The sequence below is a fragment of the Globicephala melas genome, chromosome 2 (genome assembly GCF_963455315.2).
Source record: "Globicephala melas chromosome 2, mGloMel1.2, whole genome shotgun sequence".
Taxonomy (NCBI): Eukaryota; Metazoa; Chordata; class Mammalia; order Artiodactyla; family Delphinidae; genus Globicephala; species Globicephala melas.
In genome coordinates this window covers 148,964,690-148,988,949 of record NC_083315.2, presented here as the reverse complement: position 1 = coordinate 148,988,949, position 24,260 = coordinate 148,964,690, and the positions used below count along the sequence as shown (strand labels likewise).

The 24,260-nt window shown below is 55.6% G+C and overlaps 1 protein-coding gene across 3 annotated transcripts in view; it reads left to right on the top strand.

Moving 5' to 3' along the window:
* Positions 1–24,260, top strand: part of MIDEAS (mitotic deacetylase associated SANT domain protein) — a 66,902-nt gene that overhangs the window by 21,697 nt on the left and 20,945 nt on the right. The window contains exons 1-2 of one of the 3 annotated variants that reach the window (XM_030831659.3): positions 3,393–3,925; positions 22,404–24,076. In XM_030831659.3, coding sequence (XP_030687519.1) covers positions 22,640–24,076 — 1,437 coding nt within the window. In that variant the 5' untranslated portion in view covers positions 3,393–3,925; positions 22,404–22,639. Of the gene's footprint in view, positions 1–3,392; positions 3,937–22,403; positions 24,077–24,260 lie in introns of those variants that run through there. The other 2 variants (XM_030831658.3, XM_030831660.3) reach the window with 2 other exon arrangements.

The following is a 24,260-nucleotide window of genomic DNA, read 5'->3' as shown; positions in this document are numbered from 1 at the left end:
TTGTCTTTCTTCTGTTTTAACTGTAGGTAATTAGGTCCTAGAGGTAGTACCTTTATTCTGAAAAGGGAAATGACAACAGGGACACAAGGAACATAAGGGACATAAGGAACCCAGCATTGTGGACTTGGGATTTCCTCAAAGGTATTTGTACCCCCTATTCCCCACATTCCTGTAAAGGTTGGTTATTCACTTAAACACACCATGTGTGCTGGCCTTGATGCAAAGTCCCGACAGAGAAAGGACAATGGAAAAAGGACAGGGAAGCAGACATGGGGTTTGGGGTGAAGAAAACTCCTCTTTTTTTTTTTTTTGCGGTACGCGGGCTGCACACTGTTGTGGCCTCTCCCATTGCGGAGCACAGGCTCCGGACACGCAGGCTCAGTGGCCATGGCTCACGGGCCCAGCCGCTCCGCGGCATGTGGGATCTTCCCGGACCAGGGCACAAACCCGTGTCCCCTGCATCGGCAGGCGGACTCTCAACCACTGCGCCACCAGGGAAGCCCGAAAACTCCTCTTTTAAATCGTGAATGATGAAAGCAGAAAGTTAGAGGCAGTGGATGGGTGGTGAGAACCTGGCTTCCTTGGAAGCTTTGGTTTTTTTTCTCTTAATAACAGCTTTATTGGGATATAATTCACATAGCACAGAATTCACCCTTGGAAGCTTCTTAATGGTCTCAAGTTGTCCCAGATGTGGATGCTGACGATGACCACTCAGGGCAGTGAGGGATCACTCTGAGTGGAGTCCAGAGAGCTGATGCCATTCTAGGAAGCCTCTCTAATGCCATATTCTACTGTCACTGGGACCCAGAGTTTGAAATCCTGTCTAGGGTGCTTTGCTTCCTGGAGTGTTTCTCAGCAGACGCACTCCCTGGGAACTGGAGCTCTGTACCTCTCTCTTTTCTGCAGTTTGTAAAGAAGCTTGCTGGTGGAGAAAAGTCTGCTGTATGGGTAAGGTCCCTGGAACACCTTTTTTTTTTCCTTACCCAAAAGGCACCCTTCTTAGCTGCCTCTGTAGGAAGGGCTGGAGCTTCTAAAATCAAAACTTTCACTTCACATGTCAGTGATTCTGCACTGTCATATCTGCAGCAAACTGACCTCCAGGGCTTTCCTGGAAGAGCTGCAGCTTTCTTTATACATCCTCAGCTGCCTGCCTTTGGGAGGGAGACTTCTCCTGCCAGGCAGGGGCCATCTGGGACAGTCTTGGGCCCTCCTCCCCTACACACGCACATGCCGTTTCTCCTCCCTCTCTTCCTTTGTGAGCATGAGCTGCTCCAAGATGAGCAGGGCTGTTCCAGGTCAATGACTTCTGTTTCTCATGCATCCTGCCACCTACCTCTGCTCCCTGCGCTGCTTCCTGGGCCTGGCCCAGCATCCCGGCGTGGGACAGAGAGGGAGTCCTGGCGGGACAAGGCTGAGGAGTGCCCTTTGGAGCAGCTCCCACTTGTTCCCTGGAGGCTAGGCTCTGGCTTCATGGTGGCAGGCTCTTCTAGAAATGTGCTCCCCAGCCAGGGTTCTGCTTGGTGGGGAACATCCCTGGGCTTGTCTACACTGGCTATCGGGGGACTTGCTCTGGACTGGCTCGAGGCCAGCTCTGGGGGCCAGGCCCAAGGGGGAGGTCGGGATGGCTGCAGGTTTGCAGAGGAGTGAGCAATGCAGACCAGGTGGCTTTGCTTTTGCTTCCCTCACTTGGATGAGGTGTCAGTGGGAAGGAGAAAAGTCAGACAAATGGAAAAAACAAAAAGGTTTTACACAGAACCTCTGCCAGGAGTCCTGAGAGTCCAGCCTCTACTTGGGGGCCAGCATGCCTGAGCGTCCCAGTCCCTCAATTGCTCATTGCCTTCCTCTAGGGGAGATGGGAAGAGGAACAGAGAGATGACAGACTACTGGCTTGCCTTGTGGTCTTGTGCAAGTCACTCAACCTTTCTGAACCTCAATGTTTGCATCCATAAAATGAGCGGGATGAAACTCTCTCACACACAGGCTTGTTCAGTAGGCTGTGTGTGGGGACATCCTTTGAGAATTGTCAGGAACAATACTGTCAGAGCAGATGCTAAATCCGAGAGCCTGGGCTTTTCTTTGTTGGAGGTCGTTTCCCTGGCTCCTCCATTCACTTTTTACAATCACAGAATCGTGGATTTTAAACTGGAAGGAATTTTAAAAGGTCATCCGGTCCAGTCCTCTGGCATAATTATCTTTATTTTGCAGATGAGACTAAGTTGTCATTACTGTGACGCTTCTGTCATACCATGGTGCAGATAAGCCCTTTTCCTCCTGGGTAAGGTGTGAGCTCCAGATGCACACAGGTGCTCCCGCCAGTGAAGGGATGGAAGAGGACAGGAAGGTCATGCCCCTTAGAAGCAAGTGTGGGGTTCTGAAGGTTTCTAGGCAGAAGGTACCAGTGTCATCTCTGTCATCCACTGGGGGCAGGGGGAGGGGCACGGTGGGGAACGTCCTTGCCCTGCAGGTTCAGAGGGACCGTGAGAATCACATTCTGCTGCCCCTCCCCTTCCCCCTGAGAAAGCAAGGGATGCACCTGCTTCTCAGGACTGGCCACAGGGGAAAACCAGCTGCCAGGACAGTGTATTCTTCAGTGGTTTTTCCTTCAAAGAAGAATCTCCTTCTGACCCATCTCCTTGGGGAAAAGGAAAAACAAAAACAAATGAAAGGAACTAGGAAAAAAGGGCTCCCTCCCCAGGACTTTCTCCTGGCCCTGGAGCCTCATGGTATGTGGGGGCCAGCAAGAACCTTCTGAGTAGCAGAAAGGTTTCCCATCTTCCCGCCAGTTAAGGAGGCATCAGGGGATGGTAGGGAAGGTAGGCGAAATATAGGCATGCAGTCAAAAGCTGCCTAACTTGGGCCTCAGCTGCTAGAATTAAACCAAGGAGCTTTTCACACCTAAGTAATCAAGACATGGGTCTTTGATAGGGGCTGGGAGCAGTTTCTCAATAACCTTAACACCACTAGGATGCTGATAAGCCAAACAGTGAAGCTTGGGGAGACTGTTAATGAAGTGCCTTGGAGAGGATTAAGCATGCTTTACCGTATCCAAAACGAGAGTTTTCTTTGTGGAAGAAAGCGACTTGTGTCCTCCCCAACATCACACACATACTTTCCTGGCAGGCCCGCTGGGTTTCCAAACATTTCGTCACCGTCTCGTCCTGACCTTGGTGTGAAAGGAACGAGCCGCGTGGCCTGTTGGTTCCAGCAAAGCCATCGGGGGCGCCGGCCTGGGCTGGGGGAGGGTGGCGACTGACTTAGGAGTGGAGGTGAGGTCTGCTGGAAATCCCCAGCCTGGGCAGCCGCCGGAGGTTTAAAGACGCCTTCTCCGGCCTTATTTGGTCTCAGGAAGTGGGCGGCGCCGGGCCTGCTGGCTGAGAGGCAGACCCGAGACAGTTGTGCTGATGAAGTGGTAGAGCTGGTTCCTGCTCGCCGCCGTGCCGCGCGCGCCGGCCCGCCGCTGGGCGCTCCGCGCTCCCAGCCCCGAGTTGTGCAATCCTTTGTAGCACGCCAGAGAGTCCTCCTCCTTCGCTGTTGCCTCTCGCCCTCTCTCTCTCTCTTTTTTTTTTTCAAGCTGTGAGCTCAACCGATGAGTCAGAGCAGTGCAATCCTGACACTGCATCGGAGGACTGGGGGGTGACACGGAGGGAGGGAGAGCGATCGCGAGGCGGACACCACGGGCGCGGGGTGCGCCGAGGCTCCTGTGCCGGGAGCGAGGGGTGACAGCCCGCGCGTCCCGCCCGGGCCCTGCCAGCAAACTTCCCGGCCTCGGGAGGCGCGAGCTGGCGGAAATTCTGCGAGCGTCGCGGGGAGGCGGCGGCGCCTGTTTGTTTTTAAAACCGGGAGTGCGTGCAGGCGGCTGGAGCCTGGGAGGCGACCGAAGGCGGCGGCCCGCGGCGGAAAGGGGACAGCCGATGCCGGAGCTCGGGTAGGAGCAGGGTAAGTGGGGCTGTTGGGCCGGCGGCCGAGGCCTGCACGCGGCTCGGCGCAGAGCCCGGCCTGGCTGCGGCGGCCAAGGGACCCCGGGCTGCGCGCAAGCAGTGGCGGCTGGGGGCGCGGGCTGCAGCTCTGCAGGCGCGGCCCGGAGCGGGGGCGCGGAGCCACGGGGGGCGCGGCGTGGCAACTTCTGCTGCCCGAGCGGCTGTGGGGGGGTGCGCTTGTGTACGTGCGTTTGCCGCCCTGCCGCCCGCCCCCTCGGCGGCCCGCACCCCCCGCCCGTAAGTGCCTGTGCAGAGCCAACCCGCCGTGTTTGTGCAGCTACGCAGCTCGCGCGCGGCCCCCGCCCACCCAGGCGCGGCCCCGGCAGGAAAACCCTCCCAAGCCACCCGGCCCGCGGCGGTAGCGGCGGCTCCTCCTCCGCCTGAGCGAAACGTGGTGTCCGCTGGGACCGGCTTGCGTGACTGAGCCTGGGTCCGGGAGGTACAGGAGGGTCTCGCGAGCTGCGGGAACTTGGTGCGGGAGCCCTTTCCCTTTCCCGTGTGCACCCGAGAGCGGACGTGGAAACTGCACGCGCGCCCGGAGTTTGGGGGACAGAGTTGCAGGGGTGGCAGGGAACCGGGGCCAGTGCAGCTGAGGCCTAAGCTGGAGCGTTTAGGGCGGGCGGACCGGCCTCACCCCGCGCACCCCGGCGCTGCCGGCTGCTGGCGCACCTCAGACCTGTCATCCTTCGCCCAACCCCTCACGCCCCGTGCAGCCGCGGCCTGCGGAGTTCTCCCGCCGCCTCACCTTGTGCTGCGTTTGGTGGTGCCTGTGCGGAACTCGGGAGCCCGGGTTTTTTTTCTGGAGCCTGCGTAAGGCCGGCTCGGTGGCGGTAGTCATACCCCCCTTACAACTCACACATGCAGGAGCGTGTGCACCAGGTTGCACCTCTAGGGCCCCCACCAGGCTTCTGGATAAGGGCCTGACGCTTTCAAGCCTCAGCCCCAAGGAAGCCTCAGGAAGGCGGACCTAGAAGAGATACCTGCCACTCTGAAGTGGGAGCCCCTGGGTATTGCAGCCCAGCCTCCAGAGTGAGCTGCTGCAAGGATGAAAGGGGAAGTTACTCTCCCCCATTTAAAACTTTGTCGGTCACAACTTTAGTGGCTACTTCCTGCTTCCACGGCCCCACCTGGGACCTGTGTGCCAGCCTGTGCAGCCTCGCTCAGGGGACGGTGGGATGGGGGAGACCTGGCTGGCCTTGGGTGAGTCTGGAGGCCGCCTAGGCACGTGTGTTCAGGGGATCCCTGTTGGCAGCTGTGGCTGGATGGAGGGAAGGTCTGGCCTGCTCCAACCGGGGGAGCCTGGCCTGGTGGCAGTCTGGAGGTCTGGCCTCTCCTTGGCCCTGCAGCTTCAGGATTGAGACTGGAGGCCTGATGCAAGTGGAAGAAACGCAGCTCTGAGGAGAAGCCTCGTCTCCCTTGTGGGGCCCCGGCTAAGGGAAGGAAACCACTTGTCTTGCTCCAGAACCTCCTAGGGATGGTGTGCATGTGCCGCTTTAACATCAGAGAAATGCACCCTTTTCACAGCCTGTTAGATGGCTTCAGGATGAAGGGGAAAGGAGAAACCGTCCCTGGTTGGGAATTTGTGGATCCTCCTTTTCCTACGGCTCTGGACAGTGAATAATAGGGGTGTAAACACTCAGTTACTGTGATAAACCATCTCATTGTATGGCTCTGGCCCAGTCTCCACTCTAATTGGATTGGCCTCTGGCAGGTTACTCTGGTCTGAGTAGCTCCCAGAGGCCAGCGGGGTGAAGAACCTGGAGGGTTCCTCCCCCGGCCCCCAACCATGCAGCTTGCTCTGGGACGACCTGACCACTGCCAGTGTGGTCTCTCAAAGCATCGGGAAGAACCCACACTCCTCCTGGCTCTGTCAGCCCCTCACCCCACCCTAGGAAAGAGTGCCCTGGAGTGCCCATGGGGATGAGAGTTCAACTTTTAAATGTGGGATTTAAAAATAGCTTGCGTGTTTAGCCCTGTGGGCTGCTGCTTTTAATAAATGGAGAAACAAAAAGGCAATATGCAGTTACAGATTTCAGCTGAAGGCCTCCTGTGGCGGCAGAACTCGGAAGGGATGCCCAGTGGAGACAAGGCCTCTGGGCCCCTAAGTGGGAGAAGGATTGGCAGGGGGGTGCGCATGGAGCAGAGTGTCCTGGAAGGGGAGTGGGTCCAGTCCAGGAATCTTTGGCATTGACAGCCCCTCTCCTGCAGTTGGGTCTCCCAGAAGGAAACCTTGCTCCTGGTGGAATGGGCATGGCCACAAATAGCTGGGAGATTGCGGCGTATCCTTCTAATCCTGTTTCAAATGTCACTTCTTTGGAGAAGCCTCAGCCTTCTTCTGAATACTCATTTCCACCTTATATAGTTATTTGTGCACATACTGTAATGTGGTGGTCAAATCATAAACTGGGAGCTAGAGTTTCTATACCTTCAAAGAGTTGAGGTGAGGATTTTGCAAGTTAGTACATATGCACCAAATGTTGAAAGCACATTTCAGTATTATCATAGCTCTGCTCTAGCATATGCTCTATATTGTTCCCACAGTGTCCGGCATCTAGTAGGTGTTTAGCATATGTTAGCTGAACAAAATGAATGAAAGATCTCCATCCAGAAAACGTGGACTTAGCATGTGGTGGGCCCAGTGAGTCCTGCTGCGGGATTCATACTGTGCCATTGTTTTCAAAAGGGTTGGTCCATGTGTGAGTCTGATGCTGGTGAACCCAGTCTCCTGGCACTGCCCTATGGCTGGCCTTCTGGAGAATATGTCCCAGTAATCCTGACCCCAATGGGACCTCAGGGTGAAAGAGTGTTGGAGCCTCCTGCCTGGGAATCTGCTAACTTGGGCATTTCCTTTGGCCAGGCCAATTGGCACCCTTCCTGTGTGTGCTCGAATTAGTACAGAAGCAGCCTGGGGGCTCCATTCTTCCCTGACACTCCACAGGCTGCAGGAAATGCAGCCAGGGGTCGTGTTCCATTGAAAGAGTTGCTTCTGCACAGGCAGGATCGCTCTGGCTGTGTGGGGCTGAACTAAGTAAACTCGGAGCTGGGCTGGAGCTGGGTGGAGTGTGCTGAAATTCCCAGTTCTTACTTGTGGGATCTGCATTTGCATTCGAAGCAACATTCAGGATATCGTGAGACTGTGAGCTCATTTTATGAATCAGAAGCATTACAGCATAACTTCAGTGTTGGAAACTGCTCTTTGGAATCCAGATCACCCTCCCTCCACCCCCAACACACACACACTTACAGGGGCTCTCACAGTCACGCACTTGGGAACAATAACAGTCAGTGGGACATCAGTTAGGATTCCAGAGCCATCAGGCAAAACTTGTGTACACCTACTTCCCTCCCCACACTCAGAACACCATTCCTGGATGGTGTGTGGACAATAACCTGGGCAGTGACTCTGAAGGAAGCCTGGCAGGGGCATAGGAATGAGGCCTGGGCAGACCTGGGTTCGTTCTTCAGCTGCCCCACTTGCTGTGTGGCTTTGAGCATTGCTTAACTTCCTGAGCCTCAGTTTCCCTACCTATAAAATGGGGATGATAGTAATTACTCATAGGGTTGCTACAAAGGTTAAACAAGATCATGCATGCAAAGTGACTGGCACACAGTAGGTACTCAACAGATGATGGCTAGCATTTCACCAGTTCCTACCAAGCCCAGCTCCTGTTTGCCTTTTGCTCCTTCCAGGGAAAAGGAAATGAAGGGTCACCTGCTTGTGGTAGGAGGGTACCCTTCCAGGCCACTGGGCTTATGTAAATGAAGCTCATTTTCGAACTCCCTAGGCCCTGGGCAAAACTGTGTGATGCACTCCAGCCTGGACCAGCGCAGACCCTACGGCCTGTGTACTTTTGCAAGGGATTCTGTCCCTGCAGCAGAGGGTTAAGGGCTCAGCTTCCCAGAGATCTTATTGTGCTCTTGGGAACTTACCCGCCCAGGCCTCAGGCTGAACTGCTCAGGTGGGTGGGAGGAAGGCTGCTTTAGAAAGCCAAGGAAAAAATCCTCCTGTCTTCGCTTCACCTGAAGCCTCTCAGTGTGACCTCAACGGAGTTCGGGTGGAGCCTGGGGTGGGAGTTGCTCCTAAAAGCAACTTTGGCTGTTTCACCAGGTAGCAAGGGTGGAGTGGGAGGGTGGGGGGAACACCAAGATATTATATAAGAAGAAAGTTAACACATGTCTGAAGAGAGCTGGGGTTTTGCAGGGGTGAGGGTCGGGGGCTCCCTGCGGGACTCAACTTACTGGTTGTGGTTTTTGGGGACTGGTGGGGAGGAGAGGGGCTGGAGGCCTGAGCCGTCCCAGGCAGTGGTTCTTGATCTTGCTCTTCCTGGAACGGATCCTGGTGCTATGGCCAGCCGGGGAAGGTGCTCTCTGTTCCCTCTGCCTTTCTCTCCAGCCACAGGGAGCTTGTGGTGAGTGTTATATTTTCCAGGCAATGCTTCTTCCTCTAGGAGTCTCAGGAAGGGGGGAGGGGAACAGCCAGGGCAAATTTGTCCTGGCCGAAGCTTGGAGAGAGGGAAGTACAACAGGCTTGTAGCCAGAAGGGGGTTCCCTCTGAGGCCACCCGTCTTCTCTGGGGAAATGGGGTCCAGAGAGGAGGGAAAATAGTGGGGGATTTCGATTCCCAGCTTTTTCCAGCAGCTGGGCAGACAGAGACCCCAAGCCCGCCTGCTGTTGCCAGAATTTGCCAGTTCCTGGGAGGGGAAGGCCCTGGAACTCGGAAGAGATCCCAGAAACTCAAAATCCTGCGAGTGCAAGTAGTCTGGCCTTTCTCCCCCTTCCTCCTCCTCCCCCCAGCCTGCCCGGCAGCTCTTGGGGCGCATCTGGCTGGCCTCAGATCCTCCATCCCACCTGACCTGGCTTTGACCTCTTCAGCTGGCCCTGGGTCCTAGTTCTGGGCTCTCCAGCTCCCAGGATTTACCCAGAGCTGGAAAACACTTTGGGACATCTAGTCCTTCACTTTCAAATGGGGAAGCTGAGAGGCAGCGAGTTCCTTGAAGTTCCATAGACTGTCCCCACTTTCGCTTCACAGAGGAAAGGCTCCTCTGTCCTGCCCCTGGTGCCTGCCCCTCCCAGTTTCAAAACGTGAAAGGGCCGCTTCAGTGCAGGAAGAGCCCAGAGGAATACTGTCTCGGCTCCTGGGTGTGGCCCAGTCTTCAGCTGGCTCCATAGTTATTTGTCTGTTTGTGTGTGTGTGAGTGAGTTTTGTGGTTAGGAGACTGGATCTGACTGAAAGCAGAAGTACCCACGCTCTGTGGGCTATGCAGCGTGCAGATTGGACTGTACAGGGACAGACGGGAGAGGAAGGCAGGGGCAGAGGCCCTCCTGCACGGTGGCTGCTGGTGCTCTTTTTGTCCTTGCACAGTGCTTGCACACTTGAGTGTAAACAGCCCTTCCAGGTTGCTAGCAGCTGCCTTTCCTTGCTGGCTTTGGGCAGAAGAGGTACCAAAAATAACCAGGCGGCCACTTCTACTTGTGGGACTTTCACTGTGGTGGCCTCGGGGCAGGCTTACTTGCTCCCTGCAGGCCCCGGTGCCTCTGGCATCCCTGTTCAGACTTTCTGTGACCACCGTCTCCCCAGCCTCCCTCAGGTGATGGCCTTTCCCTTTTACTGCTCTTAGAGGGAGCCCAGGAGGGTGGAGACTCCACTATGGGCTGGGAAGCTCTGCCAGGTTTTATCTGGGGACTCTTGTCCCGCCATGTCCCTGCAGGCCCTGCTGGCGCAGCTGAGTTCTGGGGAGGCCTGTGCTGAGTGTGCTCCTCCTGGGTCCCTAGGCCAGATGCCTGCAGAGCCCAGCACTGTTGCTGGGATTCCTAGTCCCCTTGTCCTGTTCCTGTCTGGTCAGCCCTGCTCTCAGCCGGCTGTGGAACTGGAAGAGGCCATTTCATTCCCTTCCAGGTGTTGAAGACTAATAATGAATGATCTGCCCCTGCCCAGCAAGGGGGAAATGAAATCACATTTATCGAGTTCTTACTTTGTGCCAGGCACTCCATGTGTGTGTGTGTGTGTGTGTATATATATATATATATATATATATATATATATATATATATATATATATATATATAAACCCTCATTTAATCCCACAATAACTATGAGATGAAAATATTGTGCCTGTTTACTGGTAGGGAAACTGAGGCCCACAGAGAGGCAGGTGATTGGAGAAGCCAGGACACATCCTGTTTGACCCCAAAGCCCTGTCTTTTTACCAGGCAGCTCCCACACTTCTACTGGCTATTTTCATGTGCACAGGGAACAATGCTTTGACCCTAGGAATGAAGTGTTGATGGTAGGAATTCAGGCACCATTAGCTGGCTGATAGGGGAGATATTTTGGGCTGGGAAGGGTGGGGAAGACCCCTCTGAGGCCTCCCTCTCCAAACACTTTACAGGGTAGCGAGAAGCCCAGCCTGAGCCACGAGGCCCTGCTGTGCAGGGCGATAGGCACGTGGGGGTCCGCTGTGTGTGTGTGTTGGGGGGGATTGCTGGGGAGTCACTCGTGCATGAGAGGAGTGGAAAGGTTTAGTTTAGCCCTCCCAGAAACCTTGCAAGCATCTCCGTCTCCCCAAATATCCCAGCCTCCGTAGTCTGAGAACAGCTCTAGGACCATAGGCTGGAGTGGGTGGGATCTTGGGCCTCCCTTCCTGGCTGCTGGGTCTGACCCCAGGGCCCATCATGCCGGCTGGCTTGGCTCAGGTCCCAGAGAGCCTGGTTGGTGTGTACTCGGGGTTTGGGCTGGATGCTGTGCTGGTGCCTGGTGCCAAAGGCCTCTGGGTGTATTTCAGGAACAATAAAGAATAAATCAGCACAGGAGACGAGGGCCTGCAGCAGCTGCTCAGAGACTGGAGAAACGCAAGGAATGTGTGAGCATTTGGCCGAGGCCCTGGATCTTGACCAGGACCTGAGAAAGGCCGTGACACTGACTGGATGCCTGGACGAGGGGGGCAGGTGGCTGGCTCTCTGTGCCCACTCTGCAGCCCGTCTAGGAGGCCCTAGGCAGCCATGTTGAGAGCCGCCCCACCTCTGCTGGCAGCAAGGTTTTGTTCTTCTTGGTCACTAGCAAGTATTGGGGAGCCATATTATCCCCATTCTTATCCTCCAAACCAGCAGGATGACCCCCTGAAAAAACTCCCCTCCCCCTCTTCCCCCAGGCCATCAGGTAGGTCCTAGCTCCTTCTGGAGCTGGCCAGGCAGATGAGCCAGAGCTGATGAAGACACCACAACTAGACACCGCTCCTGCCCACCCCCCGCTTCCTTTCTCCTGAGAAGAGGCAGCAGAGCCAGGTCTGAGGGAGTGCTGAGTGTGAGAACATCCCCTGGGAGGCCCTGAACACAGCTCTACCCAAGTAATGAGCCGTGTGTTCTTGGGCAAATCATGTTACCTCTCAGGGCTTCGGGCCCATCAGCCATGAAACTGAGATTTGGACCAGTGATCTTTGGAGTGGGTGGGCACTATCTGTCTCCCTTCTTTAGGATGTGCAATGAACAACCTTTATTCAGTAGTTTCATTTCTTGAGAGGAAACCCTCCTGAGAGCCCCATGCAGAGAGGTAGCTTGTCATGCTGGGACTGATGCTCAGTGCCCTGGGTGGGGGCATTGGCACTAGTAGGAACCCAAGCGTGGACTGACTTGACCCAGATTTTAGTGTGCCAGGGGAAGGGGCAGGAACCTGGGCCCCATGGGGATTTGGGGCGAGTCACCGCTTTATTTTTAAAGAGCTGTTGGCCAACTGTGGGTGTGGGGTTGGAGAGTGTGGGAGGGATGTGGCTTCCTCTTGAACTGAAGATGTTGAGCTTCACAGGTTGGCCCAGTGGTGGTAATCACCAGGAGCATCTTCATTTTCAAAGCCACTCGCCTCCCAGGCCCCTCTCACTCACCTTTCCTGACCAGCCACGCTTCCAGGACATGACTGGTTTTCAGGCCAGCTGAAGCTGCTCTTCAGGGAGATGTGAACAGCCCAGAGCCTGCTGCCATCCATCCCAAATAGCCTGATGTGTACCCAAGCAGGAGGCTGAGCCTGAGGCCCTGCAGAAAACGCTCTGGGTTCCAGTCCTGGCATTGCCTCTATACTCCTGTGACCTCAGATCTTCAGGTGCCTCGTTGAGAAACGGGAGTGTAATGATACCTGCCTTGCCACGAGGATTAAACGGGATCATGTGTGTAGCGTGCCCAGCACCATGCTTGGCACATAGTAGTGCCCCCAAGAAATGTTAGAGGTGGAGATGATGGTGAAGTAGAAGCCTTCCATTTGTGACATCGAGGTTTCACTTTGGCTCCAAGCCCTGCCCAGTGTCTTGCCAAAAGGTGGGGCCTCCTAAATGGAGGCATGAAGCGTTGTTATTGGTGTCCTTGCTTCTGGGCCTTGATTCTTGCTCCTGTCTGTGTATTTGCAGGCAAGTTTCTTTCCTTCTCTGGGCTGCTTTGTGGAACAAGGAATTGGACTGAGTGAGATGCAGCATCCCTTGATATTTGGAATCTGTTCAGCTTCCGCAGCTATGCCCTGCTTTGGTGGCTGGCTCTGAAGAGAGGCACAAGCCACCTTTCTCCATGTGTTGTGGAGGCTCTTATTCCAGAGGGTGATCCTGCTGACTGCAGCTCCCAGCTCACGCCTGCAGTCCTCCCACCTCAAAGCCCTATGGGCTGTCCTAGCTTCCAGGGGGTCTTACAGATGTTCACGGTCTCGAGGGGAGACTGTTTCTGCAGGCTGGGGCTGGGATTATTTCTTGGGAGGGAGTGTTATATACTATGCTCTACTTGGAAATGGCCCCAGGAAAAGCAGCAGTTCTGGGAGGGAGCATGAGAAAGGGGAGGATCCACAGCTGGCTTTGTGGGGTTCTCCTGTATAGCATTCCTTCTGAAGCCCACAACAAGTGTAGATTTGGGATTTTTCTGGAAGGATGATGGAAAGACCAAGGACTTTAAAGGCAGACAACAAGATTTTGAATCTTGCTTCTGCCACCTTAATAACAGAGCCTCAGTTTCCCTCTGTAGAATGGGGACAATGAGATGCCTGGGTGGGAAGTTTGTGTGCGTGGATTAGGGTATGTCAGGTACCTGGCGTGGGGAAAGTGCTCTGTATATGTTAGCTTCCTTCTTTTGGGAAGGATCTGCCTTTTGGACATTCTGTAGACTGGGGAAGTGAAGATGTTTGCTTGTGGCCGTCTTCCCCGGGGAGAAGTAGGGCTGAATAACAAGCTGTTACAGCCCTAAAGGGCTCTCCCTCCCCAGCTGTTTTGATTCCGGGATCAAGATTGGGGTCAGGTTCAGTGTGTGTCTGGTGTGGAGCTACCCAGGCATTTGCAAAAATCTGAGATCTGCAGCTTCCTAGGGCTGTGCAGAAGGTGTGGAGAATATGGTCTGAGTAAGGAAGGAGTGGCCTTTCTGAGCTGAGAACTTGACAAGTTACTTCTAACTTTCATTTCCTGTAAATTCCCCAAATTTCCTTCTATTTTTGATTCTAATTTTATCTCATTTTGATTGGAGAACATACTTTGTATGATTTCAACCCTTTCAAATTTATTGAGACTTGTTTTATGGCCTAATTTATGATCTATCCTGGAGAATATTCTGTGTACCCTTGAGAAGAATGGATATTCTGCTGTTGTTGAGTGGAAGGTTCTATGGATATCTGTTGGGTCTATTTGCTTTATAGTGTTCAAGTCTTCTGTTTCCTTGTTGATCTTCTGTTTAGTTGTTCTATCCATTCTTGAAAGTGAAGGCTCCAACTCTTATTGTTGAATTGTCTATTTTCCCCTTCAATTCTGACAGTTTTTGCTTCATATATTTTGGGGGCTCTGTTGTTAGGTGCAAATACGTTTATAATTGTAATATCCTCTTAATGGGTAGACACATTTGTCATTATAAAGTGTCCTTCTTTGTCTCTAATAAGAGTTTTTGTTTTAAAGTCTATTTTGTCTAATATTAGCATAGCCATTCCCAGCTCTCTTTTGGTTACTGTTAGCATGGTATATCTTTTTCCATCCTCTCACTTTCAGCCTATTAGTGTCTTTAAATCTAAAGTGTGTGTCTCTTGTTAACAGTTGGATCATGGTTTTTGTTTTGTTTTGTTTTGTTTTTTTGCGGTACGCGGGCCTCTCACTGTTGTGGCCTCTCCCGTTGCGGAGCACAGGCTGCGGACGCGCAGGCTCAGCAGCCATGGCTCACGGGCCCAGCCGCTCTGCGGCATGTGGGATCTTCCCGGACCGGGACACGAACCCGTGTCCCCTGCATCGGCAGGCAGACTCCCAACCACTGCGCCACCATGGATCATGGTTTTTTTAAACCCATTTTCCCAAACTCTGTCTTTTAATTGAGGTGTTAATCTATTTACATTTAAAGTAATTATTAAAAAGGTTGGATTGATGTCTGCCATTTTTGCTATTTGCTTTCTGTCTAATGTCTTTTTTTTGTTCCTCTGTTACTCCGTTACTGTCTTCTTTTGTGTTAAATAGATACTTTTGAGTATACCATTCCAGAGCTGTAAAATGGGACAAAGAAGAGTGAGGGTTAAATAAGACATTGCCAGCAATGCACTCAGCACTGTGTTTGGCAGATAGTAGAAGCTCAGTAAACATGGGCACTCACTTGGGCCTTGGGCACTCTAAGAGCCATGGTCAGCCCTAGGGCTCATGGGACCCCTCATGCCTCCTGTGCAGGACACGACACCCTGGCAGGTGGCTCCCAGGGGAATGAGGAGCAGTGGGTCCTTGGAAACTGCACTGTGCCAGGCCCTGACCCTCCAGCCGTTCCTCTGTTCCAGCACCCGGGTGCCACCTGGGCTGCTTATGAAGCATTGTGGATTTCCCACCTTGATTTCCTCCCCGTTACCAGACCCATGAACTAATAATCTCTCAGGGTAGGTTTGAGAACCACTGCTCAACACTGACAGGCAGCAGAGTGTGATGGAGACCTGGTTTGGGCTTGGTAGGCTTGGATTAGAATCCTGGCTCCTCACAAAGGACCTCCGGCTGTGACCTGGAACAAGTTACTTTTCAGAGCCAGCGTTTCCTCATTTCTCAGATGGGGATAAGTGGTTATACAAGTGAGCAATACTCACACACATTGGACACATGGGCAGTGCTGGTGGCTACTGTTTATTGTGGCAGTTGCTCATTACAAGGGTGATTCCTGGACACAGGGCTTCTCCACCCCCCACCCCAACCCCTGGCTCCCAAATTCCTCAAAGGCAGAAACCATTGAGCGGCGGTTCCTGGACCAGACACCGGATTACCTGACAACCAGTTCACTGCCCTCTCCATTGGGCCACACTGCCTCCAGGCCCTGCTTCTCCCAGCCTTGCTGCGGAAACAGAAGGGAATTGCAGAAGCCTTGTGAGCTGGTGGTTAATAGGGAGTAAGAGCACGAAGATTCAGAAAGGGTGAGAACAGTATGTGCCAGAGGGCTGCCTGGAAGAGGGAGGCTTTGAGGGAGGCAGGTTGTCAGTGGAGGCAGGGCTTCCAGGCAGAGGTGACAGCTCCAGCAAAGGCTCAAAGCCGGGGAACTCTCCCCAGGGTCACTTATTCCCTGTGTGTATCTCGAGCCCCAGGACAGGCCACCTTGCGTTATAATCAGTGTGTGTTTCTGTTTTCTCCCCCATTGGACTGGGGGCTCTGTGTGGGTAGGGACTGTACCTCGTCTCCTGTGTCTCCCCAGAGCCTGGCTTACAGCCAGTGCTCAGCAAATGCTTGTTGAGTGGATGAAGGGGCAGTGGGCAGACCTGCAGGGCTACAGAGGGTGTGTGTTTGTGGGAGGGCACAGTAAGCAGGGCAGGGCCATGTTAAGGGAGGTCCCTGTGAATGGCCTTCTCTGTATGTTGGTCTGGGACAGAGTCTGGCACTGGGCCTCAGGCACAGACTCCAGGGAGCCCTGCCCTAGACCTGCCGTTGAGCCAGGCCCTTCCAGAAGGGGAGGGGGGAGCTGGAGCAGCCTCTGGTGGCGTGAGCCCTGTAGGGCATAGAGAGGGTTGTGAGGCCTCATGAAGCCCGCTCCAGAGGCTCGGTCACTGCAGGGCTGGCTGCAGGGACACTTGCTTTGTCTCTTCTGGACAGAGCCTAATCCTGCCAGCTTCCATTTTACCCCCTGGGAGTCCCGAGTCCTGTAGAAGGGGGTTTCCTGAGCTGCCTGTGATCCTTTGTGGCCCTTGTCTAGGAGGGAGGCAGCCAGCGCCCCCACCCCCACCCCCACCCTGAGTATGGGCGGAAGCTGGGCCTGGAGGCTCAGTCCTTTCCTGGCTCTGCCTACGACTCAGTGTTTTCTCTCTGCCTCAGCTTCCCTTCTATAAAATGGACCTGGCTATCCTGACTTTTATGGACATCCTGAGAGTGTTTGTGGGGTAGTGGGGGAGGAGATGATAAAGGTAGATGCCTGAATGAAGCCCTGGGGGGTGCATAATAAGGCAAAGGATTTCCTCTTACCTGTATCCCTTTAAAAGCATCTCAATGTTGGCATTTTTACAGTCAAAGCTCAAACTTCAGGCAGCTCGAACCCTGGCCAAGCCTCTGAGCCTGTCCAGCTTGATGGCTGAGCCCCTGGGACTCATGCCCTGGCCTCTAAGGGCTGAAGTTCAGTCTGGAGAAGTGATAATCCTGGGACTCTCTCTGGACTGGGAACGGGCACAACACGGGGCCTGCTCTCTCACGTCCCCAGGGGAAGTGACACTTGTGGGAGGCAGGTCCTCATCTCTGTGGCTGGCGTCTCCTTCCTTATTGGTTTTACATACGCCTTGAGAACAGGACTTGTATGTCCAGTGGCTTGGAGAAATGGGGCCCTGCAGCCTGGGTGTGAGCTCCCAGTTAGAGGGGGTGCACACAGCATTGAGATCATCGCACTGTGCCCAGAGGCAAGGTCTACCTAGGGCTTGGGCAACTCTAGCTGGCCCAAGATGGCAATTTCAGGCCACTCGCCCAGTCTGGCTGTAGCCAAAGGCCCCAGAGTATTTGAGAGAGAGCTTTTCAGGATGTGAGTCTGGACTGGAGGGCCAGCTGGGGCCATGCAGGGCTCCTCTAGGGAGGGCCCCTCATCACTGCCCCGGGCATCCTAGCCAGATACCTCGGTGTCTTCAGGCTCAGCCCAGCCAGGTCAGAGCATGAGATAAACAGATCCACAGGCTCATGTCCCTGGCCTTGGCCTAGGCCGGAGTGGGAAGCCTTGAGGGAAGAAGAATGGGACAGGGGGCAACAGTGGGGCTGGCTCTTTGTCAGTTGTCCTGCATGTAGTGTGGGGCAGTGAGTGACAGTCAAGGGGCAAGTGGCTTACGGGCCCGCAAGTAGAGAAGGATTTGTGTTCAGCTTAGTTGGATAGGACCTGGGGCCACTGATGGGATGGGATGGGGTGGGGTTAGGCGGCTGGGCCTCTTCACTTCATCTCAGCATGATGTGCTCAGGAGCTCTGATGTGCATCAGGGAGAGAGATCAGAAGTCAGGGCTGGGCAGGAGCCCACGGTGGATACACTGGCCGTGAGCAGTGGCTCTGACTCACCTTGGGTGCAGTCTTGAATGAGCAGCCTAAGAGGCAGGTACAAGCCAAGTGCCAAGGTACAATGATCTGCAGACTCTGCCCCCTGGAGTTTGCTGTCTGCTGGGGACTAAGAAGTAGGCACCCGGAATTCAGTGTGCTGAGTCCAGTCATGGGGTTTAGGAGGTGTTATGGGCTCAGAGTATAGTACCTGGCTCAGACTTGGGATGAGGGCAGACTTCCCAGAGGAAGCAGTGTCTGAAACCTGAAAGGTGAGTAGGACTTGGTCAGATGAAAAGGTTGGGAATGTGTGCTAGGCAGAGGAACTGCCTGGGCACAGACCTGGAGGCAAAGCAGCAACAGCACTGAGTGATGGCTCCAGCGTGGAGTGTTGAGAGAAGTGGCAGGAGCCCAATCTGCAGGGACCTGTGGGCTGGATAAGGAGTTTAGACTTTGTCCTAAGACAGCCTCTTTGGTGCTCAGTGAGCTGGCTGGCCTAGAGATTCGGGGCTTTGTTGGGTGCCATATTGAAGTCTGTTTGCCTCGGGTTGGAGATGCATGAGCTGTGACTCCCCCTCTTCCTAGTGCTGAGTTTGCGGGGCCAGGGGTGGCCCAGGTAAGAGCAGGAGCTCGGAGCATTAGCTAGCCTCCCAGGGTCGGGGTGTCCTTCAGTCGGCTCTCAGCCCCAGGTCAGAGCTGAGGCCCCGTGGCCGCCGGGACCAAGTTGGGCACCCCTTTCCTGGCCTGCGTAACCTTGACTCACAACAGTCTTGTCTCTTGGATGGCCGCATTGAGTGCCCCAAGCTTGTGAGTGGCCCTGGTCCCCTCAGTGGTCATGCATGGCCTGGCCCCATTGCCCTGTGGTGAGGGCTCACTGGACTCCCCCAGCCAATGTCACGCATGCGGTTGGGGTGCTTATGGCACGTGGGGAGCAGTACGTGTTCTGGTTGCTGTCCTTGGAGGGCGTGGTGTCACCACAAGCATAGAACACCCAACAGCCTTTTCAATACCTTCCCTCATGTGTGTGCAGAATACATGTGGTTTCAGCACTGTTTTCTTTACTTATTGCACGTTGCTTCTTCGGTAGAGAGAAAGTGTTTCTCACCATAGATGCTCCTGAAAGCCCCAGAGGTCCCTGGCTGTTGAGATCAGATGCTGGCTATGTCTTCTGCCCAGGGCTGTCTGTGGTGTGGTCAGGGACTGGTTGCAGCAGTGAGGCTCCCAGAGGAAGGGAAGAGTGAATAGAGCCTTGACAGTCAGACTGATAAGAGTGGGTGTGAGTGTCTGGGGCCCCGTTATGTCTGTGGATTTCCTTTTGCAGTGTTTCTGCATCCGTTGTCAGAGGCCCTGCAGCTGGTCCCAAGGGTGAGCTGCCTGCAGGAGTTCCTCATTACACCCTCTTCCCTGCAACTTCAGGGAGTTGGCCCATCTGTTGGGAGCCTTCAGAAAGGACGGCTTGCTTCCTCTTCCTCATTGTTGAGGAAGACCAGGCAGACTTCCACCTGAGGGACAGAGGAGGGCTGGGGCAGGAGAAATGGGAGGAAGTGGCTCAGTCCTGGCCAGACTCGCAGGCTGTGAGGTATGAGTGGTGTATGAGAGCTGGCAGCCCCACCTGCAGCCACCAGAACTCAGGCAGGGGTGGGCTTGCAGGGGCTGGAGGGTCCAGGTCTGGAGAATGAGGCGGAAGTGACCAGTGCAGTCTCAGGCCTCCCTGCCAGTGGACCTCCCACACCTGCTGGCGCCTCTGTGAGGCGGCCCCCCTTCCCTTCCCTCCCTTCCTGTAGGTCTGAGGGTCTCAGCTGTACCGGCGCAGAATAGGAGAGGGTTACCTGCCTACAGTTCAGGTGAGGGGAAGGGGCTTCCTAGCGCCAGTGAGGAGGGAGATCCGTGTTGGGAAAATCCTTGCTCTGAGACTGTCGAGAGCATGCTGTGGGAGGGAGGTGTGCAGAAAGGGCCTGGTGTCTTAGCGGCATGTCTTAGGGACAGGGAATAAGAGTTTGGTCTTGGAGTCAGACGGACCTAAATTCGAGCCCTGGCTCTGCAATGTAGTTACCGTGTGACCACTGGCAATTTTTTTCAGCCCTTTAGAGCTTGTCTAGCTCACCTGTAAAATGGAGGTTAAAATAACACTGCTTCATGCTGCTTTATAAAGCTGTTGTGGGAATTAAACATGCACACACACACACCAAAAAACCATGCACAGAGTACTTAGGATCTGCCTGGCACAGGTGTATTGTTGTTGTTGTTGTTATTACAACTACTAGCTGTTACTACTACTGCTACATACCCTACTGCATACCCTGCTGCCTTGGTGTGTCCCCTCCCCTCCTACCTCCCAGGCCTCTTCCACTCTCCCCCCGCCCTCCCCCCAACAGCCCAGATACTGATCTTTCTTCTTCAAGGGTCCCAGGTCCGGGTGTCTGTGCTCTTAGCATTGTTAGCAGCCTTCCAACGGGGATGACAGGGAGGCCGCTGCAGAAGCTTCAGCCTCCCCAGAACTGGCCCCCTTGATTTCTTCTAAAGAAGTCCCTGGCCCAGCTTTGGAAACCTACTGTGGTGTCAGGAGTGAAGGGCCCCCTCGATGTGGGGGGTGGGAGGCAGAGCAGACCTGACCAAGCAGCTACAGGCCAGCCAGTGTGGACTGGGGCAGGAGCAGCCCTGCCTTGGATCCCCTTTCACAGACTCCGCCCCCATCTCCCCAACCCCAAGTGTGCAGTCGCCCTCCCCTAGGCGCTGAGCGGCCATCCCCGCGCCTGGTACCCTCCATCAGGCACGCACGCGCACGTGCACTCAGACCCATCTGCCACGTGTGCCTTCCCCTCCTCCAAGCCCCAAGCCTGTGCTGTGGCTCACCAGGCAACAGGGCTGCGATGGGGGGTGCCTGTACTGCCAGGGGGCGGGGGGGGAGGCTCCCAGTTCCCTGGAGGCACGTGGACCTGCCAACTCCCACCCCCTGCCCCCCCACAGCACGTTCTTCCTTCCTCTGTCTTGCTTCTGCAGACACACACGTACTTGTAGTTGGTTCATTCTGATTGGAGAGGCACAGCCGGACTCTCATAGCCGGGACGGCCCCACCCTGCAGCTTCACGATGGCGCCCAGGGTTGTTTTCAGTCTGGGGGCTGGCTTTTGGGTCTCTGCTCTGTGTTGGGTTGGCTGTCAGGAAATGAGAGTTTAAAAGCAAGAGAAAGCTGTTTGTTCAGAAGGCGGTTTCTGTGGCCTCAGCACTCGCTACTTGTCCGAATCCTCCCCCGGTGGCGGGGCCTGGGTGACTTGGATGCCCTCCTAGTTTCCCCCTCCCCCAGCTTCCATATGCGAGACAAAGGGGGTGCGAGCACGGAGAGTCGCTCTCACTCACAGCAGGGCCGGGAGCTGAGGAAGGAAATGGAGGAGGAAGTTCCTCCCCTTCTGGGTGCTGGGTGAAAGTGAAAGGCAGCAGGGGGTTGGAGTGAGTCAAGGCAGCCGCGGGAGGGGAAGGGCTGGGGAGCTGCGGAAGCGTGCGGAGGAGCGATAGCACGGCTGCCTCCCTGGGGCCAGGGGCATCGCCGGGTGTAGCCAGGGCTTCATACCAGAGCCTGCCCGGCATGCCCAGCCAGCCCTCCTCTACGCCTCTCGACTGGTTTCCTGGGAACTCGCGGGGCTGCTAACGATGACCTGGGGCATCTAGGTTCTGACGTCTGAGGGCAGCCTGGACCTTCAGATTTATTCGCGGGGGCTTCCTGAGCTCCCCTCCTCTGCTAGACGGACTGGCTGAGGATCAGAATCTTAGCATGGGGAAGAGGTGGGCCATGTAGCTCCCACCCTCACCAACTTCCCAGAGAGGCAAACAAAACAAAAGACAAAACCAACCCTCTTTGAAGAAAGAAAAAGTCTTTGAAAATACACGCAAGGTATAGGTGTAAGTTATAACTTGCATGTAAGTAATAAAAACACATGTAAATTATAAAGTACTGGACTCAGTTCCTCTGTAGCAGGATAAATAGAGCAATCTTTTTTTTTTTTTAATCAAGTTAGAAAACAAACACAGGAACACTGTGAGCACTTTAGTCACACCATGTCATGGAGAAACCTTCTGGACCTAAGTTCTAGAAATCTGCACCCCCCTCAGTATCGTAGCTATATTCTTCCTTTGCTCAAGATGCCAGGAGCTCTTTGGCAGTGGAGGAAGATGGGTGGGGACTGCTGACCAGCTACCAGGCCAGATCCTGTCTCCAGTCAGCCCAGGTTGCAAAACAGGTTTCTATTCCATGCTCGGTTGGGGAACACTAGCAGCCACAGTTCCACCCAGCAGCTCCTCCCAGGGGTGGGGTTAGGACTGCACACACGCTTCGGGGCCTCACCTACGTGCCTCAGTGTAAAGGACGTGGACCCAGGACTCTGCAAGGGCCTGGTGGACCTCCCGACCCATGGGCTGCACAGTTGGGAATGACTATTGTTTTCTCCATTTCCTGTCTGAGAGGTGCATGGAGTGTCAGAGGAGGCATTGGCTGAAAACACTCCTGCGGGGTCTACTGGGGAGGCCACTGCCTGGACAGATGTGAGAGGACCTGCTTGGCTGCCCAGTAGGCTGGGGCCTGGCTTCAGACGAGTACGGAACCCAGCATGGCCTCTGTTACCCCTTATCCCAGCTTGACTGCAGGGGCTCAGGCTGGATCTCAGCCCCACTTGCCCCCTCGGCGGGTGCTTTTGCGCATTGCGCAAGTTACACAACCAAACACAGCAGTCCTGGACACTAACCAGGAGGGCGAGGTGGTGGGACAAGGGGGAGTCCCAGAGCACCCTGGGGGATGTTGCCGCCTTCTGGTAGCTCCCCCAAGGTCCTGGCTCCTGCTTCACCGATGCTGCTCTGTGACCTTGGGCTTGTCCCCAGGAGGCAGTGGAACTGTAGGACCCTTGAGACCCTCCCCTCACACTTGTGCTGCCCTCTGGGGCATCCTGGGAGGCTGTGGCTGACACTATTACTGTTCTTCTGTCTGCAGGCTCCAGGGCCCCGTGGAGCATCATGACCTGGGAACAGTAGAGGAGCCTGAGAGCCTCTCTGCAAAAAGGAAGGAAGCGCCAGCAGTTCTTTCTCCCCGTGCCCGACCGCATCATCCAGCGTTTCCTCTGCCCCCTCTGGCTGCTGGACTAGGGCCAAGCTTCCAGCAGGACCATCCCCCAGGGGATGGGTGACTGGTGAAGTAGGTCTCACTGCCGGGGCCCAGTTGGCCACACCATGAACCTCCAGGCCCAGCCCAAGGCTCAGAACAAGCGGAAGCGTTGCCTCTTTGGGGACCAAGAACCAGCTCCCAAGGAGCAGCTCCAACCCCTGCAAGCACCACAGCAGCCCCCGGCCCCTCCACCGTCCAGAGTGAAGGAGGAGCCTTACTTTGCGCACGAGGGTCCGGCAGGGGCTGCCCCCGCCTCCCAGCCTGTGGAACTGCCGCCTTCCAACAGCCTGGCCCTGCTGAACTCCGTGGTGTATGGGTCTGAGCGAACCATGTTGTCTCAGCAGGTGGGCTCGGTCAAGTGGCCCAACTCTGTGATGGCTCCAGGGCGGGGCCCGGAGCGTGGAGGGGTTGGGGGTGTCAGTGACAGCGGCTGGCAGCAGCAGCCGGGCCAGCCTCCGCCCCACTCAACATGGAATCGCCACAGCCTCCCCCTTTACAGTGGACCCAAGGGAAGCCCTCATCCTGGCATGGGGGTCTCCACCTACTATAACCACCCTGAGCCACTGAAGCGGGAGAAAGCAGGGGGGCCACAGCTGGACCGCTTTGGGAACGCTGTGCGGCCGATGGTGCCGCAGAAGGTGCAGCTGGAGGTTGGGCGGCCCCAGGCACCCCTGAACTCTTTCCATGTGGCCAAGAAGCCGCCGAACCAGACGCTGCCCCTGCAGCCCTTCCAGCTGGCGTTCGGCCACCAGATGAACCGGCAGGTCTTCCGGCAGGGCCCATCGCCGCCCAACCCCGTTGCCGCCTTCCCACCGCAGAAGCAGCAGCAGCAGCAGCAGGCGGCCCTGCCCCAGATGCAGCTCTTTGAGAACTTCTACCCCATGCAGCAGCCGCCCTCTCAGCAGCCCCAGGACTTTGGCCTGCAGCCAGCCGGGCCGCTGAGTCAGTCCCACCTGGCTCACCACAGCCTGGCACCCTACCCCTTCCCCCCAAACCCTGACATGAACCCAGAACTGCGCAAGGCCCTCCTGCAGGAGTCAGCCCCGCAGCCTGTGCTACCTCAGGCCCAGATCGCCTTTCCCCGCCGTTCCCGCCGCCTCTCTAAGGAGGGCGTCCTGCCTTCCACCACCCTGGATGGGGCTGGCACCCAACCTGGGCAGGATCCCGCCAGCAACCTGTTCCTGCACCACTGGCCCCTGCAGCAGCCGCCGCCCGGCCCCCTGGGGCAGCCCCATCCTGAAGCTCTGGGATTCCCGCTGGAGCTGAGGGAGTCGCAGTTGCTGTCGGACGGGGAGAGACTGGCACCCAATGGCCGGGAGCGGGAGGCTCCTGCCATGGGCAGCGAGGAGGGCACGCGGGCTGTGGGCACAGGGGACTGTGGGCAGGTGCTACGGGGTGGGGTGATCCAGAGCACTCGACGGAGGCGCCGGGCGTCCCAGGAGGCCAATTTGCTGACCCTGGCCCAGAAGGCAGTGGAGCTGGCCTCACTGCAGAACACAAAGGTGAGAGCGGCATGGGCTGGGGACAGACCTGGCGGAGGGCAGGGCGAGCTGTGTCTGGGGCCAGGGAAGAGCAAGTGACTCCAGGGTCACAAGGGCAGTTTTCTCCCTTCATTGAAGGAAATGAAAGAACCCATCCATTTCAGGGAGTTCTGAACTCTCTGCATGCAAAGAATCTCTACGTAGG